Source organism: Cnephaeus nilssonii (assembly GCF_951640355.1).
Source record: "Cnephaeus nilssonii genome assembly, chromosome: 7".
Lineage (NCBI taxonomy): Eukaryota > Metazoa > Chordata > Mammalia > Chiroptera > Vespertilionidae > Cnephaeus > Cnephaeus nilssonii.
Genome location: NC_137078.1, coordinates 49646955 through 49665379, shown reverse-complemented (window position 1 = coordinate 49665379; position 18425 = coordinate 49646955). Strand labels below are relative to the sequence as shown.

At 38.2% G+C, this 18425-nt stretch overlaps 1 protein-coding gene across 1 annotated transcript in view; it reads right to left on the bottom strand.

Annotated features, from left to right (window-relative positions):
* The window catches only part of SLC44A5 (solute carrier family 44 member 5), a gene marked incomplete at its 3' end in the record, with an annotated part of 331574 nt that overhangs the window by 37899 nt on the left and 275250 nt on the right, over positions 1–18425 (bottom strand). Inside the window, exons 5-7 of the mRNA XM_079776139.1 lie at positions 17385–17469; positions 10957–11085; positions 9813–9873 (exon numbers count right to left, since the gene is read on the bottom strand). Coding sequence (XP_079632265.1) covers positions 9813–9873; positions 10957–11085; positions 17385–17469 — 275 coding nt within the window. The remainder of the gene's footprint in view (positions 1–9812; positions 9874–10956; positions 11086–17384; positions 17470–18425) is intronic.

Genomic DNA, 18425 nt, shown 5'->3' with positions numbered 1-18425 from the left:
CAACTTATGCAAGAATCAGGAAGAAATGAAAAGTGATATAGCTACAATCAAAAACACCATGGAAAGTTTCAACAGTAGATTACAAGAAGCAGAGGACCGAATTAGTGAGTTAGAAGATCAGGTACAGAAACAAGCTCAAGCTGAACAGCAATTGGAGAAAAAAATTAAAAAGCAGGAGGAAAGCCTAAGGGAACTTCGGGACAACATGAAACGAAGTAACATGCGTATAATAGGGCTGCCAGAAGGACAAGAAGAGCAGCAGGGATTAGAAAATCTATTTGAAGAAATAATGACAGAAAACTTCCCGGATATGGGAAAGATAAAAGTTACGCAAGTAAAGAGAGTCCCAAGCAGGATCAACCCCAAAAGACCCACACCAAGACATGTCATAATTTCAATGGCAAATATAAATGATAAAGAGAGAATCCTAAAGGCGGCAAGAGAGAGACAGAGAGTTACCTACAAAGGAACACCCATCAGATTGTCAAATGATTACTCATCAGAAACACAACAAGCTAGAAGTGAATGGAAGGAGGTATACAAAGTGTTGCAAAGCAAAGGACTGAATCCAAGAATACTATATCCAGCAAGACTATCAATCAAAATTGAAGGGGAAATCAGGAGCTTTGCAGACAAAAAAAGCCTCAGGGAGTTTATCACCACCAAACCAGCAATGCAAGAATTGCTAAAGGGAATACTGTAAAAAGAAGAAATAAACAGGTAAGAAGGAATACAGACACAAAAATAGATATGACTGCAAACAAATACCTTTCAGTAATAACTTTAAATGTAAACGGACTAAATGCTCCAATCAAAAGACATCGAGTAGCTGAATGGATAAAAAAACACGACCCATATATATGCTGTCTACAAGAGACCCACCTCAGAACAAGAGACTCACACAGATTGAAAGTGAAGGGATGGAAAAATATCTTTCAGGCAAATGGAAATGAAAAAAAAGCTGGGGTAGCAATACTTATATCTGACAAAATAGACCTCAAAGTAAATGCCATAACAAGAGATAAGGAAGGCCACTTCATAATACTAAAGGGAGAAATCCAACAAGAAGAAATAATTCTGGTAAACATATACGCTCCCAATATAGGAGCACCCAAATACATAAAAAAACTCCTGGAGGATATCAAGGGAGAGATTAATAGCAACACAATCATAGTAGGAGACTTTAATACCCCACTATCACCACTGGACAAATCCTCTAAACAAAAAATCAGCAAAGAAACAGCAATCCTAAATGACTCACTAGACCAGATGGAATTAATTGACATCTTCAGAACATTTCACCCCAAAGCCACAGAATATACATTCTTCTCAAGTGCACATGGGTCATTTTCAAAGATAGACCATATGCTGGGTCACAGGCAAAGTCTCTTCAAATTCAAGAAGATAGAAATTATATCAAGCATCTTCTCAGATCACAGTGGCATAAAACTGGAAATCAACTACAATAAATACAATCCAAAGAAATCAAACACATGGAGACTAAACAGCATGCTATTAAACAAGGACTGGGTCACCAGAGAGATCAAGGAAGAAATAAAAAACATCATGGCAACAAATGACAATGAAAACACAACAATCCAAAATCTATGGGACACAGCGAAAGCAGTCTTGAGAGGGAAGTTCATAGCTCTACAGGCCTATTGCAAAAAACAAGAAACAATGGTAATAAATTACTTAACCCTACAACTCAAAGAGCTAGAAAAAGAGCAGCAAGAAAAGCCCAGTGTAACCAGAAGGAAGGAAATAACAAAGATCAGAGCGGAGATAAATGACATAGAGACCAAAGAAACAATACATAAGATCAACAAAACCAAGAGCTGGTTCTTTGAAAGGATAAACAAGATTGATGGACCTCTAGCCAGGCTCACCAAGAAGCAAAGAGAGAGGACCCAAATAAACAAAATCAGAAATGAAAGAGGTGAAATAACAACAGACCCTGCTGAGATACAAAGGATTGTTACAAAATACTACGAACAACTCTATTCCAACAAACTGGACAATCTGGAGGAAATGGACATATTCCTAGAAAAATATAACCTTCCAAAAATCAATCAAGAAGAATCTAAACAGCTCAATAGGCCAATAACTATGGACGAAATTGAAGCAGTCATCAAAAAGCTTCCGGCAAACAAAAGCCCGGGGCCTGATGGCTTCACAGGAGAGTTTTACCAAACATTCAAGGAAGAACTAAAACCTATCCTCCTCAGACTATTCCAAAAAATTCAAGTGGAAGGAACACTTCCAAGCTCCTTCTATGAAGCCAGCATCACCCTAATACCAAAACCAGATAAAGACAACACAATGAAAGAGAATTACAGACCAATATCCCTCATGAACATAGATGCCAAAATCCTCAACAAAATTCTAGCAAATCGGCTCCAGCAGTACATCAGAAAGATCATACACCATGACCAAGTAGGATTTATCCCAGGAATGCAAGGATGGTACAATATCCGCAAATCAATAAACGTGATACATCACATAAACAAATTGAAAGATAAAAATCACATAGTCATATCAATTGATGCAGAAAAAGCATTTGACAAAATCCAACACCCTTTCTTGATAAAAGCTCTCAACAAGGTGGGAATAGATGGCTCATACCTCAACATAATAAAAGCTATATATGATAAACCCACAGCAAACATCATACTCAATGGACAAAAACTAAAGACATTTCCCCTAAGAACAGGAACAAGACAGGGATGCCCACTCTCACCACTCCTGTTTGACATAGTACTGGAAGTATTAGCCATTGCAATTAGACAAGAAGAAGAAATAAAAGGCATCCAGATTGGAAAAGAACAAGTAAAGCTGTCTTTATTTGCAGACGACATGATATTGTACATAAAAAATCCGAAAGACTCCGTCAAAAAACTAATAGACTTAATAAATGAATTCGGCAATGTAGCAGGATACAAAATTAACGCCAAGAAATCTATGGCCTTTCTATACACCAATAGTGAACTTACAGACAGAGAGACTAAAAAGGCAATCCCATTTACCTTCGCACCAAAAAAATTAAGATACCTAGGAATAAACTTAACTAAGGAGGTAAAAGACCTATACACGGAAAACTACAGGACACTGAAAAAAGAGATAGAGGAAGACGTAAACAGATGGAAGAACATACCATGTTCATGGATTGGTAGAATCAACATCATTAAAATGTCCATACTACCCAAAGCAATCTATAGATTCAATGCACTCCCCATTAAAATACCAACGGCATATTTCACAGACCTTGAAAGAACTCTCCAAAAATTCATCTGGAATAAAAAAAGACCCCGAATAGCCACAGCAATCCTGAGAAAGAAGAATAAAGTAGGAGGGATCTCAATACCAGATTTCAAGCTGTATTACAAAGCCACTGTTCTCAAAACAGCCTGGTACTGGCACAAGAACAGACATATAGATCAATGGAACAGAATAGAGAATCCAGATATTGACCCAAACCACTATGCTCAATTAATATTTGACAAAGGAGGCATGAACATACAATGGAATAAAGACAGTCTCTTCAATAAATGGTGTTGGGAAAATTGGACAGATACATGCAAAAAAATGAAGCTTGATCACCAACTTACGCCATACACAAAAATAAACTCAAAATGGATACAGGACTTAAACATAAGACGGGAAACCATAAAAATACTAGAGCAATCCACAGGCAGCAAAATGTCAGACATATGCCAAAAGAAATTCTTCACTGACACTGCCCCTAGGGCAATGGAAGCTAAAGAGAAAATTAACAAATGGGACTACATCAAAATAAAAAGCTTTTTCACAGCAAAAGAAACCATCAACAAAACAACAAGAAGGCCCACTGCATGGGAGAACATATTTGCAAATGGCATCACTGATAAAGGTTTAATCTCCAACATCTACAGGCAGCTTATACAACTTAATAAAAGGAAGATAAATGATCCAATAAAAAAATGGGCAACAGACCTAAATAGAATCTTTTCAAAAGAAGACAGAAGGAAGGCCAAGAGACACATGAAAACTTGCTCAACGTCACTAATTATCCGAGAGATGCAAATCAAAACAACAATGCGGTACCATCTCACACCTGTCAGAATGGCTATCATCAACAAATCAACAAACGACAAGTGTTGGCGAGGATGCGGAGAAAAAGGAACCCTCGTGCACTGCTGGTGGGATTGCAGACTGGTGCAGCCACTGTGGAGAACAGTATGGAGTTTCCTCAAAAAACTGAAAATGGAACTCCCATTTGACCCAGTAATCCCACTCCTGGGAATATATCCGAAGAAACTAGAAACACCAATTAGAAAGGATATATGCACCCCTATGTTCATAGCAGCGCAATTCACCATAGCTAAGATTTGGAAACAGCCTAGGTGCCCGTCAGCAGATGACTGGATCAGAAAACTGTGGTACATCTACACAATGGAATACTATGCTGCCATAAAAAAGAAGGAATTCTCATCATTTGCAGCAACCTGGGAGGAATTGGAGAACATTATGTTAAGTGAAATAAGTCAGTCAATGAAAGAAAAATACCACATGATCTCACTCATTTATGGATAATAAAGAACATTATAAACTTGAACAAAAAGATAGATACAGAGACAGTAAAGCATCAAACAGACTGTCAAATTACAAGGGGAAGGTTAGGGAGAGGTGGGGGAGATAAGAGATCAATCAAAGGACTTGTATGCATGCATATAAGCATAACCAATGGATGCAAAACTCTGGGGGGTGGGGGCATATATGGGAGTGGGGTGGGGGGAGGGCAATGGTAAGATATGTACACATATAATACCTTAATAAAAAAATTGAAAAAAAAAAAAAAAAGACTACATTTACTTCTAATACTGGATGAGTTTAGGTTTATTATTAAAAAAATCAAACACACACACACACACACACCAACTTAGATACTCCTTGAATGAAACCTTGAAAATTAGAGATTAGTGAATAATTGCTTGGAAAATAAAAACCAGCTCAAACTTTCAGTATTACTAAGACAATTATATTTTAACTAGTGACCCAGTGCACAAAATTCATGCACATTAAAAGGGGATTAATTAGAGGAAATAATTTAATATTGCTATTTGCCCTTTCTCTATAATAGAAGTGTCAGAGATGAAAGAAAATTAGTAAAATATATACAAAAACCTTCCTTCTGTCAGAGTCTGGGATTCACCACGGGACCCAGAGTCAAGTCTCCGCCCACTCACATGTACCTCAAAATCGTGTGAGACTCAGACCTGCCCCCCCCCCCCCAATTGAGGTAGATCCAGACCCAGCCAGTCCCAACCTTGTCAAGCCCTGCTGGGCAGGGGGCATAGCCTCAGGTCCCCTGGCTCAGCGCCAGGACTGGGGGTGTGCCTTGAGGTCCTCTGTCAAGCCCTGCCAGGTGGGGGGCACGGCCTGAGGTCCCCTGTCAATCCCAACCAGGCAGGGGGGTCCCCTGGTCCAGTGCTGGAGCAGGGGGCGTGGCCTGAAGTCCCCTGTCAAGCCCCACCTGGTGGGGGCGTGGCCTGAGGTCCCCCGGCCTGGCGCTGGGGTGGGGGGAGCAGCCTGAGGTCCCCTAGCCCAGCCCCAGGATGGGAAGTGTACCTTGAGGTCCCCTGTCAAGCCCCGCCGGGCGGGGGACATGGCCTCAGGTCCCCTGGCCTGGCACCAGGGTGGGGGGCGTGGCCTGAGGTCCCCTCTCAAGCTCCACCTGGTCGGGGGTGTGGCCTGAGGTCCTCTGGCCTGGTGCTGGGGCGGTGGGAGCAGTCTGAGGTCCCCTAGCCCAGCACCAGGATGGGAAGCACACCTTGAGGTCCCCTGTCAAGCCCTGCTGGGTGGGAGGTGTGGCCTGAGGTCCCCTGTCAAGCCCCATGGGATGGGGGAGGGCGTAGCCTCAGGTTCCTGCTGATTGCTCCTTAAGGCTCCTTATGGGAACTTGGCCTCAGCTGTGGGTGCAGCAATCTTTGCGATGGAGTGATGGTCAATTAGCATATTCCTTCTTTATTAGATAGGATTTGTAAAGCTTCAATAATTTTCTACCTTTCTCATTTACATGGTTTTTTAGAGAGTTTGGAAATAGAAACACTGAAGCTAACAAAAATGACTCACTCCAAAAGTGATCTATGGTTTGACCACTAGCACAGTTTCTGAGAAGAGTTATTAACTGGTTGTTCTACCTACTATATGATCATTTTGATTAAATAGAATCCTTGCCCCTTTATAATCTTTATTGCTAAAAATATGTTTAAATCCCAATTTTAAAAGAAGTGGGAAAATAAATTTAAAAATGGATAATTTTCATATTTTTTCTTATAAGAAGCATGTTGGCTCATAAGCCTGGCTGGGAGCTTCCTGGGTGTAAATCCAAAAGGAGCCCCCAGTTGTGGAGGGCAAGGAGAGAAATGAAGAAAAGTCAAAACACTCCAGACTGTAGGTGGAAGGTTTAGTTGTCAAGGAAACTTACGAGGCTTGTTTTGGGCAGCTGCAAGGCGAGTAGATTTTTGTACTCACCTGCCAAATATATTAAAAATATAACATATATAAATATATAACATATTTTATATGTTGCATGTTCATACCTGATGAGTGGGTTAATATACCATCTTTATTAAATCACATGAGGACACAAGTAACTGTCCTGAGTGATCTGACCCCCATCCAAGGGATTTAGTAAATCCATTGTTCAGATGATGATCCTCTTGGTAAAAATAAATAAATAAATAAACAAATAAATAAATAAATAAATTGTCACTGATTTTGGATATCCTTGTTTTCACCTTGTGTGTGCCTATATTGTTGCTGTGGTGTCTGCCTCCAATGCAGCCAGATAGCCACCAAACGAGCCACCTCCATGCTAGGGAATCCCCCTGTTGACTCTTCAGGGCACACTGCAAAGGAAGAGACCATGTGGCTGTATGAGCCGGTCATGGTCAGGGTCACAAGGGAAGGTCATGAAAAAGATGTGATCTCCGGTTTGACCACTAGCTGGACCTGGGCAACTGGAGGCTCCCACTTCTTCCCCTGTGCTTGGGATGCGCTCTCTGTTTGCCTTTTCCAAGCTAGAAGCTTTCCAAGGACACAGCTTTGAGACAGAATATGGTGATGAGAGTATCTGGATTGGGTAAGAGACTGACCCCCCTTAAGGCCTCTATATAAACTTCTAATATTTGGCAGGTGGGTATAGAAAACTACTTGTCTGGAGGTCGCCCAAGACAAGCCTACGAAATAAGATCCCTTGCTTATTTTTTTTAATATGTATATTTTTATTGTTGATAGTATTACAGAATCTCCCATTCCCCCCACTTTTACCCTCCTCTTCCCAGGCCCTACCCACACCCCACACCCAGGACTTCGCTACGCCATTGCCCGTGCCCATGGGCTACGTATGTAAGTATATAAGTTCCTTGTTTTATCTCTACTCATCCCCTCAGATCCTTTGCTTATGAAACCTGACTTTTCTTCAGTCTCTCTCTACCATCTGTGCATGGGAGCTGGTTTCAGATTTCACCTGGGAAGCTCCCCAACAAAGCATCACAGGTTTGCATGAGTTCTTATAAAGTTTAGACTTAAACATATCAAAGCAGTTGATACAGAAAAGGAAGAAATATGTCCTTATAAAGCCTCTCCTGACTTTCCTGGCTGAAGTGATCTCTTGCCTACCTTCCTTCGCCTTCTGGAGCACTTAGAATATTATATGGCTGATTCCTTCCTTAGCCTCCCTGTCTTTCCCCTTCCCACTCCCTGGCACAACTGACATAATAGTCTCTACCAGCTGCTTCCATTCCCTCTTAACCCAATCACACTTCTGCCCACCACTCCATGGAAATTGTCTTCCAGTGATCCCAAAGACTTCCTAATTCCCAAAACCTCCAAACATTTTTTAGTCTTCATCCTGCTTGAACCCATTACCTAGCACAGTGCTTGGTACATGGTGTAACTCAGTAAATATTTACTGTTGAATGAGTTAGCTTTCGGAGACTTTGACAAGGTAGGCCACCCCGGCCTCTCCAAAATCACTTCTTTGCCTTACCTGTCCGGATTCCCTCCTGCACTCCTTCTGTGCACTCTTCCCTTTCCACTCCTTAAATACAGCTGTGTCTACCCACAGAGTCCCCCAGGTTTGTTCTAAATATTATTTCAATCTGTTAGTTTCAATTACTAAATATGCTCAGTGCATATTTGGAAAATAGAGAAAATATGAAGGAAGATACCAAACTATACATAGTTTATTAATTCACCCACAGTGAATTATATCTTTTGGTAACTTTCCTTTCAGTCTTTCTCCTACAAGACTGTGGGCTTTTTTTTTTCATTATAATTATACATTACTTGTGTTTTTTTCTTTTCATGTTATTCATTTCCTTTTATAAACTCTTTAATGAGTGAATTTTATTAGCTGTATACTATTCTATTAAGTAACTATGCTTAATCCCATACTAGGGGGAACACACATTGATTGCAATGTTTACCTTAATGTCCCCTTCACTAGACAGGCAGGGACTGTGTCTTATTCATTTATATATTACCATTGTACATTTTATATTGTGAGATTTAACCAAACTGTACCTGTAAGAGCAGGGACTATGTCTTATACTTTTATACCTATTATATCTTCAGTGACTAATGACTCATTTTTACCTTTTTGCATAAAAATTTGTACTATTCTTTGCACAGACACTTGCTGCCTAGGTAAAATGCAATTTCTTGGTAAAATGTGCACTTGCTTCCTGGTAAATGCAATTGCTTGGAAAATTTATATCTTTGCTCGCATCTTTAATGACCAAGTGAAGCGTGATGGGAGCCTACAAGACATTGTGTTTGGTGGTAGCTACTTCAATTTTTACCTGACTTTCTACTCAACCCTGATGAATTCACTTTCTTTCATATTAAAAGAAACATATACTCATTGTAAAAAAGTGGAGAAAAAGAAAAGAGAAAATGCCCAGTATTTTGCCACCTCCAAAACAACCACTTAATATATTGGCATATTCCTTTCCAATCTTTTTTTAATTTTTTCTTTATTTTAATTTATACATGTTTTTCATTCTAATGCATATAGAATTTTGTATTTCATTTAACATTATAATTTTACATAATACTTATAATACTAAAATATTCCATTTAGTAAACATTTCATCAATTATTTGAGCATTCTCTTGCTCTTAGGCATTAGAGTATTTCCTCTTTTTTTTCTTTTTGAGGGGGTCCTTTTGGATAACATTGTGATGAACGTCTTTATGTAAAGATTTTTCTCTATAATTAGAATTATATCTGTAAGAAAGGAAAATGAGTGATTATTTCATTTTCTTCTAAACAGAGTTAAAGTTTATAAATTTTAAAGATATGAAATGTTGATTTATTCAGGATACATATAAATATTTCAAATTTCAAATTATAAAGAAAAGTGTATGTCCGTCCATCACTCCCCAAGCAATTTCTGAACAAACATTTTGGCTGAATTCAGGGGTCAGTATTCAGTAAGTGTCTGTTTCTGTATGTGCTTATGTGTGTTCACAGAGTACCAAGTAATCAATCTGCTTGGGCTTTCAAAAATCAATTTTCAATCTTTTTTATATGTGGATGTTTATGCAGCAAAACGCCCAAACTCACACAACTCCAGTGGAAATAGCCCTGGCTAGTGTCAGGAGAATGAGCATTAGCTTTGGCTTCCTTCCTAATTAACTCTGGGGTCTTGGGCCAGTCTTGGTAATATTATTGACCTCAGTTTCTTCCATTGTGAAATGAGGGAATTGAATTAAGTAACTTCTTCATAGATTCTGTATTTCTAAGGTAAAATAATAACCACTTACAAGGTTTGCTTGGAAAAATCGCTGCTGGACAATCATCATCCATTACTATTTGTGAGAGAGACTAAAATGGAAGGAAGAGTATGTTAACATTTCAAAGGCTATATGATGACAACTTTTATTCTCAGTATAGAACTCTTGTCCATTAAAAGTTCAGTTGCATAAAAATCTCATTATTCCAAATTACTCCCCTAATAAAAGTAATAGTGAGATTATCACACCCACAAACTTAGTTGACAAATGCTCTTAAATGCCCTAAATGAAATTCAATTGAATCAACAAAAATAAAACCAGACCCTCTGAAATCAAGGCACACCTTTGAAAGTATGTATCTCTTAAAAAAAATAAATAAAAAAGAGCCCAGCCAGTGTTGCTCAGTGGTTGAGCGTTGACCTACAAACCAGAAAGTCAAGGTGCGATTCCTGGTCAGGACACATGCCTGGGTTGTGGGCTTGATTCTCAGTAGGGGATGTGCAGGAGGCAGGCAGGTGATCAATGATTATCTTTCTCATTATTAATGTTTCCATATCTCTCTCCCTCTCCCTTCCTCTCTGAAGTCAATAAAAATATTTTTTTAAAAAAGAAAGTATGTATGAGTCACTTACTCAGTCTCTAATCCTTAAATTTTCTTCTGGAAAAAACAACATCTTCTCTAATTTGGAAGCCCTTAATACTAATTAAGCTTTCAAATTCCCTTAAAATCATAAACCTAGGTAGGGTTTGGGGATTTTTAAAAAATTAATAATTATGAAATGGGGATTGGAAGTAAAATTCTACATGTTATTAATTAACCAGGGAGCTTCAACAACGCATTAATAAAATAGTAACTGCCAATGACATTAACTCTTAGCTCTTGACAGCAAAAACTTCCATCCAAGTAGAGAATTTATTGGTGTCAGGGAAAAGTTGAAGCTAACTTTCCAGACTTACGACTTGCATAACCCCCCAAACCTACAAAATATGCTATAAATGATATGTGTGTTTTTCTATGTATACCTGCATGTGAGCACATGTTTTAATGGAATGGTACCTTTAGTAATCATTTCCTATATTTGGGAGCTCATTCAGTTACAAAGGCTCATGCTACACTTGATATTGAAATAAAAGTTAAATTATTTTCTAAATTTATAGACTTGAACGTACATACCTTTGCAGGGTGAAAAATAGGGGACTTGCAGAACTGGCTATAATATTCCCAAGAGTGTTTGTCTCTTTTGTATGGAAATTGCATTTCCAAATAGGTTAAAAATTTTTCTGGGCACTTGGAGACACAGATCTATGCAGAAAAGGAACACAATGGTTGGAACTGAATTAAACAGAACAAACCAAGGACGTATCTATAAGGTTAGACTTCTAAAGTACCCACCATGATTAAGAGCAAGCACCATTTTCCATATAAGAAACTAAATCAACTTTCTAATCATATTGTAAAAAATGAAATATATATACTGATTGTTAATCTCTACTCCTTGCCCTTCGATGTTGTGTTCTGTTAAAATGATAAGATGCTGTCAATGATGGACTTATCTTTAACTTCTGACTTTCAGATAATTGTAAATCTACATGCAACCCTGAGAAACAACAGAGTCCACATACTTTTCACCCAGTTTTGCCCAATGGCAATAATTTGCATAACTATAGTAGAATATCACCACCAGGAAATTGATTATGTTACAACCCATTAACCTTACTCAGATTTTGTCAATTTTTCCTGTGTAGTGTATACATTTTCAGGGTTAGAAACTTGCTTCTTTTCTTATATTTGAATAAAATGATGATTAAAAATGCTCCAAAAATTGATAACTTATGCTACTAATAACTATCAGTGCCATTGAATTCTCAAAAATTCTCAAAACATAATTGGGGTTTTGTTACCATTAGAAACTAACAAAATGAGGGCTATTTGTGGCAATCAATTGTTATTATAGTCTTTTAGCAACACCAGTCACATGTAGGCAGAGAGGTCACCGATGCAATTATTTCACGTTAATAAACTTTGGGGACCTATTAATGCCAAACCAGATCCCTCTGCTAGTCTGCAGAGCCGCTGTGGAGTGACTGAAATCCAATTAGTAACTCCACAGAGAGAAACTAGAATTACAAAGATGCACTCTAATGGTTTTGTTTTTCTTTGTAAAAAAGAAAGAAGGAAATCATATTAAGTCATGAGAGGTGAAGTCAATTCTTGCACATTCTCTCCTTCACCTTCAGTTGCTCCTTTGTGACTTGCTCCATCTCCCGACTGTACACTTTGCTAACTATTCTTGATGGCCAGATGCTAGTTCACCCTCCATTGGCAGTTAGGTAGAAACACTGCTGCTGAGCTCACATCTTCTCAGCTTTGGGCTATGTTTCTGCACACAAGGACAGGTGTTGACCCCAAAGATAAGGTAGTAGGTGGATAACTAAATGAACACCTAAAATCTCAAAGAGTTGATATTGTTTTGTAGTAGCAGCAGTCTAATTCCTTCTAGAAGTTTTGACAACCCATCTCCATATGTATTTTCTCTTTCTCAGTGTTTCATACACACATGAGCACACACACACAATCACATACACACACTCATACACCTCTAGAGGGATTATCAGAAGTTTCACAAGTATCTCTACAAAAGTTGAAGAACCATTTAGGGACATTCACAACATCTAATATGCTCACTTTTTTTCTTAGAAGAAGGCAAGATTTGTATTAATGCAAATATCAAAAGCTCACTCTGATTACAGATAAACTGAATAAATCATTAACATATTAGGAGCCACCTAACAGAAATTTTTACTTTGATAATTTACTAAATGACTTTGAAAGAGAACTAAACTAGTTCCCTAGTGGGTACATTTAAATGGATTTATAAGGTGAATACTGAAAGTACTAATGCTTTCTCAGCCTTTAAATGATGGTAAGAATTACTGATTTGGGACCATGATGATTTGTATATTTATAAATAGATACACATACAATGTATACTTTTACATAGATAAAAGTCCTGTGTATGCAACCCATAAAAGAGAGTAATTAAATGGTATAAAAGTGGTTTGTTAAAGAGAAGCACATCAAATTTCATCCCAGACACAAAATGAGCTGTTAGAAAACAATATAGCAACTGCTCTTTACTCTCTCTTTCTATCAGACCAATTTGTTCTGATTAGTAGCAATCAACATGTAATTAGCCAAAAATGAAGGTCACATTGAGGCTGAGCATCGTAATTGATCACACTCTGTCCTTCAAATGCTTTTGAAACATATCTGGACCATGCTGACAGTTAACAAACAACAAAATACATAAAAGTATGGCCTGGATCAATAGATAAACTACTGCCTGGCAGACTAAAAGTAAGTCTGAATTATTGGCAGCTAAATTATATTCTGATTCAGTTCTGATTCTTTGAGTAACCACAAAGGGGCACTATGACTGTAGTAGTTCTTCATCATTAACTTAGTACAACTTCAATTAATTTAGGTTTTAACGTTCTAATACAAATTACAATTTGGTGAGTGAAAGAGAGAGTTACATTGAAGGTTAAACCACTACATTAGCTATGAAGAAATAATAATATAGTTAATAATTTACAAAACTACAAGCAAGCATAATGTACAAGGATTTATTTTTTTCATCGTGGGAATGATAAATTTGTACATTATAACAGAAAAATGCCTAGACTGGGAGTAGGAGGATATTAATTCCCTCATTCATTCATTCATTCATTCATTTAACAAAGATTTACTGATCACCTACTCTGAGCCTATTCTAGGCACTGGGGATACAATAATGAACAAAACAGATAAAAATTATTGGCCCCAAGAAGTTTACCTTCTAGTAGGGGGGGACAGATAACAATAAATAAGTAAAATTGTTTGTTAAAAGACAGTAATAAATGCTATGAAAAAAAAAGAAAGGAGACTGGAGGATGAAAGTTAGCTGGGTGGGATTCCCATTTTAAATAGGTAGTCAAGGAAGGTCTCACTAAAAAGGTAACATTTGAAGAAAGATTTGAAGAAGACTGGTGGTCAAGCTGTAGTCACCTGAAAACAGAGTACTGTAGGCAGGGAGAGCAGCAAAATCTAAGGCTCTGAGGCAGGAGCTTTCCTGGATCCTTTGAAGATGGCCAGTATGATTCAAGAGCAGGGATCAGAGGGAGAGTAAGTACAGCCTGTGGGGTCAGAAGCCAGGCAGCCAGTAAAGGGTCTTGTAGGCCATTGTTAGAATTTTGGCTTTTAATCTGAGTAACTTGGGAAGTTGTGGGGCTGGGGGTGAGCAAAGGAGAGACATAATGTGACATATTTAAAAGGATCACACTGGCTGCTGGGTAGAAAAAAATACTGTAAGGGGTTGGGATTTGGGGGGCAAGGATAGAGGTAGAGAGACCAGTCAGGAGGTCACTGAACTTATCTAGAACCATAAAAACTTATGAAACCCTTGAGAAAAAGAAGAGGTGGTGAAAAGCAGTTTGGTCCAGGGTATATTTTCAATGGAGACCAGAGGAATTAGCTGGCAGCTCAAACATGAGTGTGAGAGAAAAAGGAATAAAAAAGTATTCCATTTCATGGTATTCAGAGATGTCCTTACTTGAAATAGGAAAGATTACTGGTATTGAGAAACAATTGTAGGGATGAAAAAAAAAAAGGAATTGAGTTTTGCACATGTTAATTTGACATGCCAACTAAATATCCATGTAGAGACATTGCTTAGGTGGCTGGATATAAAGATCTGGAGTTAAGGCAGCACACTTATGTGGAGATATAAATTAGGGAAGGCAGCATATAGAGGGTGTGAAAAAACAAGACTAGGTGAGACCACCAAATGAGTAAATGTAGATTTCACAGAGGATGAGTGTGGTGGAGGAGGGGACTCCAAAGCTTAGAAGATGTTGGAAAGATGAACAGAAATCAGCAAAGGAGACTGATAGGGAGTAACCAGAGAGTTGGGAGGAAATATTAGAAAATGTACACTAGAAGCCAAATGAACTAAGTAAGCATTTTAAGGAAGAGGGATTGATTAAACAATGCTGTTAGATCAGGTAAATGTGGATTGAGAATTGACCACTGGTTTAATAATATGAAGGTAAATGGTATCATTTGGAGGAGACTGGAGTAGCAGTAAAAGCCTGAATAAGAATGAGGAGGATTTAAGCATATTCTTTTGATGAGTTTTTTTTAAAAAAAGGCACAAAGATATAGAGAAGTTGCTGGAGAAGGATGTGGTATCAAAGAGATAATTTTTTAAGATAGAAGAAATAACATCATGTTTGCATACTGATTTAGTAGAGAAGGAAAATGGTAATAAAAAGAAAAAGGAAATTTCTAGAGTGGTGTGTTTGAGTATGTGAGACAAGATTAAAGGCACAAGTGGATGTCAGTGTGGGAGCTTTTAAAATTTGTCTTATGAATGTTTATACTTTCTCAGTGAAATAGGAGGCAAAGTCAGAGGCTGCCATGGATATTGGGAAGGAGATCTTGGAGGTTTGAGGTGAGAGGAGAAGGTGTGAAAGTGTTTCTACCACCAGAGGCTGGCACATGAACAGGGGTCTATAGTGCGGTGTGGCACAGCAATGAGGGCCCACTTGAGGTTAGTCATCCTGAATTTAAAGGACTGTTGTGTGTGAGCTGCATTTAGCCTGAAATGAGGTTTTGTCAGGGAAGTACAATGAGGTGAGGGGGACAAAGAAATTGAGGGTTTCCGTAAGGGAGTGATTTTAAAGAGGGACCATGGAGTATAAGTCAAGTAAAGAGGGAGATGAAAGCATGAGGGAACTGAAGGACACTTTGAAGGGGTTAGGATCAGTGGTTAGTAGGTCTTGGTGAGGTAGAAGAATCATTAAAATGTGAGAGAGAGACTGACATGGTCAGACCGTGGGATGTTTGAAGTAGTTATGACAAAGGGTGGTAATTATCGATACAGACAAGATCAAGGATTTGACCTTGGTAGTGGGCTCTAATGCAAAATAAGGTCTGTGGTAGAGATGGTCACAGAACTAAGATGTCAATATACCAAGTTGGTTTTAGTTTCAGGAGGAAATAAGATATCAAAAGTCTTTGACAGAGATGAGGAAGAAAGAAAGCAAATCAACAAACAAATTCTAGGAAAGATCTCTCTCTGGGTGTGGTTTACTGGCACATGGAGCCAAAAAGACGGAAATCTTTCTTGAGGTAGTTATACTGCCAAAGAATTCAGAAGCCAACCTAAAAAGGCCTTTGACTGTCAAAATAATGTTTGAAGTACTAAAACTTGCACAATAGGAAGAGAGCTTCGAAGTTATATGGTCCTCAAGAGAGCATATTTCCAGTGCTGGGCAATGGTGTGGCCTGGAGGCTAATGAACAGGAAATAACCTTCCAGGTGGTCCAGCAAGGGATAAGTGGATACAGTGGACTAGGGAGCTCCTCTCAAAGAACACCATTCAGGTCAAATAAAGGACTCTTCCCTACTGCCATGCACCAGTGTATTTACCATTCCTTCCTTTCTGATGAGAGTTTGTACTCTAATTTTCTTAGTCCCAACCTCATTGTGCATTAAGTGTTGTGACTGCATCACCCATAGATCCTGGACTTTGGGTTAAAGACAGTGCTATATGGAACTCTTGATGGTCTCCCTTGGGAAGATGGATGTTCTGGAGGACAGAGGCCTGGACTATGAAGACAACTAACTGCTCATTGAAATTTGTGCCTCTTGTTCCATGGCACAGAGAAGGCTGTTCAGCACACAACTACCTTGCTTGAATCCTTTTTTCTTGAATCTAGATGTGAACATATAAACTAATGGGTCGATGGCAACTGAGTAGAAATGTGTTGTGTGACACTTCTGGTCCAAGGCATTTAAGAGCAGGGGTGCTTTATTCATCCTCTCTGTTTCCTTCTGGCAGCTGGATGAAGATGCTGAGGACTTACGGAATGGTAGAGCCATCAGTTGAAAGAAGCCTAGAGAAGAATCCCCATTGGCCACTAAGCCTTATTCTGTTCCATGGCAAAAAAGAAACTTGATTTCATTAAGTCAATGAAAAACTGAGGTTTATTACTTACAATATCTAGCTTTACTCTTTGTAATACTAATCTGGGGAAAAATACCTCCACTTCTCTGGGCTGTAATTTGTTCATTTGTAAAAATAGGTGGCCTGACTGGTGTGGCTCAGTGGTTGAGCATCAACCTATGAAACAGGAGGTAATGGTTCAATTCCCAGTCAGGGCACATGCCTGGGTTGCAGGCTCCATCCCCAGTGTGGGGTGTGCAGGAGGCAGCTGATCAATGATTCAATGATTCTCACCATTTATGATTCTCTCTCTCTCTCTCTTTCTCTCTCTCTCTCCCTTAATCTTTGAAATAAATAAAAATATATTTTAAAAAAATAGGTGGTTGGACAAGAGAATCACCAAGGTTCTTTGGCAATACTAAAGTGATTAATCCTTGCTTCATTTTAATTGCATATGAACAAACATAAGGTCATATTCATGTCTTCTCACTTTCCATACATTCATCATGACACACACAGGAAACTCAAATGGAATTTCTGAATTCTTTCATTCAAGAATAGTCAAAATTGCTTACAATACCAACTAGACTTTTCTTTTCTTTTTTTCCCTTACCTGTGTAGTAGGGCACTGTAGGTTTATCATCACGGAGGGACTGGTACAGCTTAACAGGTTAAAATAAAACAAAATGCTCTTGTTCCTGTTAAAAAAACAACATCATCTGTATTGCTTTCAACAATAATGATAAATTTAAAAAAACAACATAAAATAATATTTCTAGTGACTATGGAAATGTTCCATATCACTTCAGACTCTGTACACTTTTAATTTAATATGACCTTTAAAATTGACTTAATTTTCTCTAGATAGCTGCAATACAATCTTCAATTTCCTTTTAAACTGCCTAACATTTAAAGCAACATTTGGTAATAGTAAAAAGTTGAAATAATCAAATCACCTATCAATAGGGGATTGGTTAAATAAAAAATTCTACATCCATAAAATGGAAGACTACATTGTCACTATAAATAATGTTGAAGAAAATATTCCATGGATGGACAAATTCACAATATATTAATTTTATAAATCATGTTACTAAAGAGTATTATGATATGACTTTATTTTAATTTTGAAAAAATAGGTATAACATGATATGCGGAAACAAATTATATCTGAATTGTGAAATTATATTTGTTTTGTTAATTTTTATACTTTTATGGATCTCCTAAAATAAACATGTATTACTTTGGTAATCTGAAAAAAAAAAGGATATATAAATAGATTAACATTTCCTTTGTGTTAAAAATTATGGTCAGGGAGACTCAGCAAGATAGTGGCGTAGGTAAACACCTAAACTGCCACCTTGCACAACAATTTCAAAACTACAACTAAAAGACAAAATGTCCATTACCCAGAACCAAGGGAAAGCTGGCTGAGTAGAAGTTCTACTAGAAGAAAAGAGGAAAGAGCATTGAGAATTGCACAGCGCTGAAAAGCTGAGGTATGGTGGCGCGATCCAGGCTGGCGGCGGGAGTTGTTTTGTTCAACCCAAAGGGAGACAAGCTCCCGATTACTTTGAAATCCAGTTTCTGGGGAGACTCGGGGGACACAAACTCTTACGGGGAGAAGCTGGATTGTCTGCCATCGGGTTGGAAA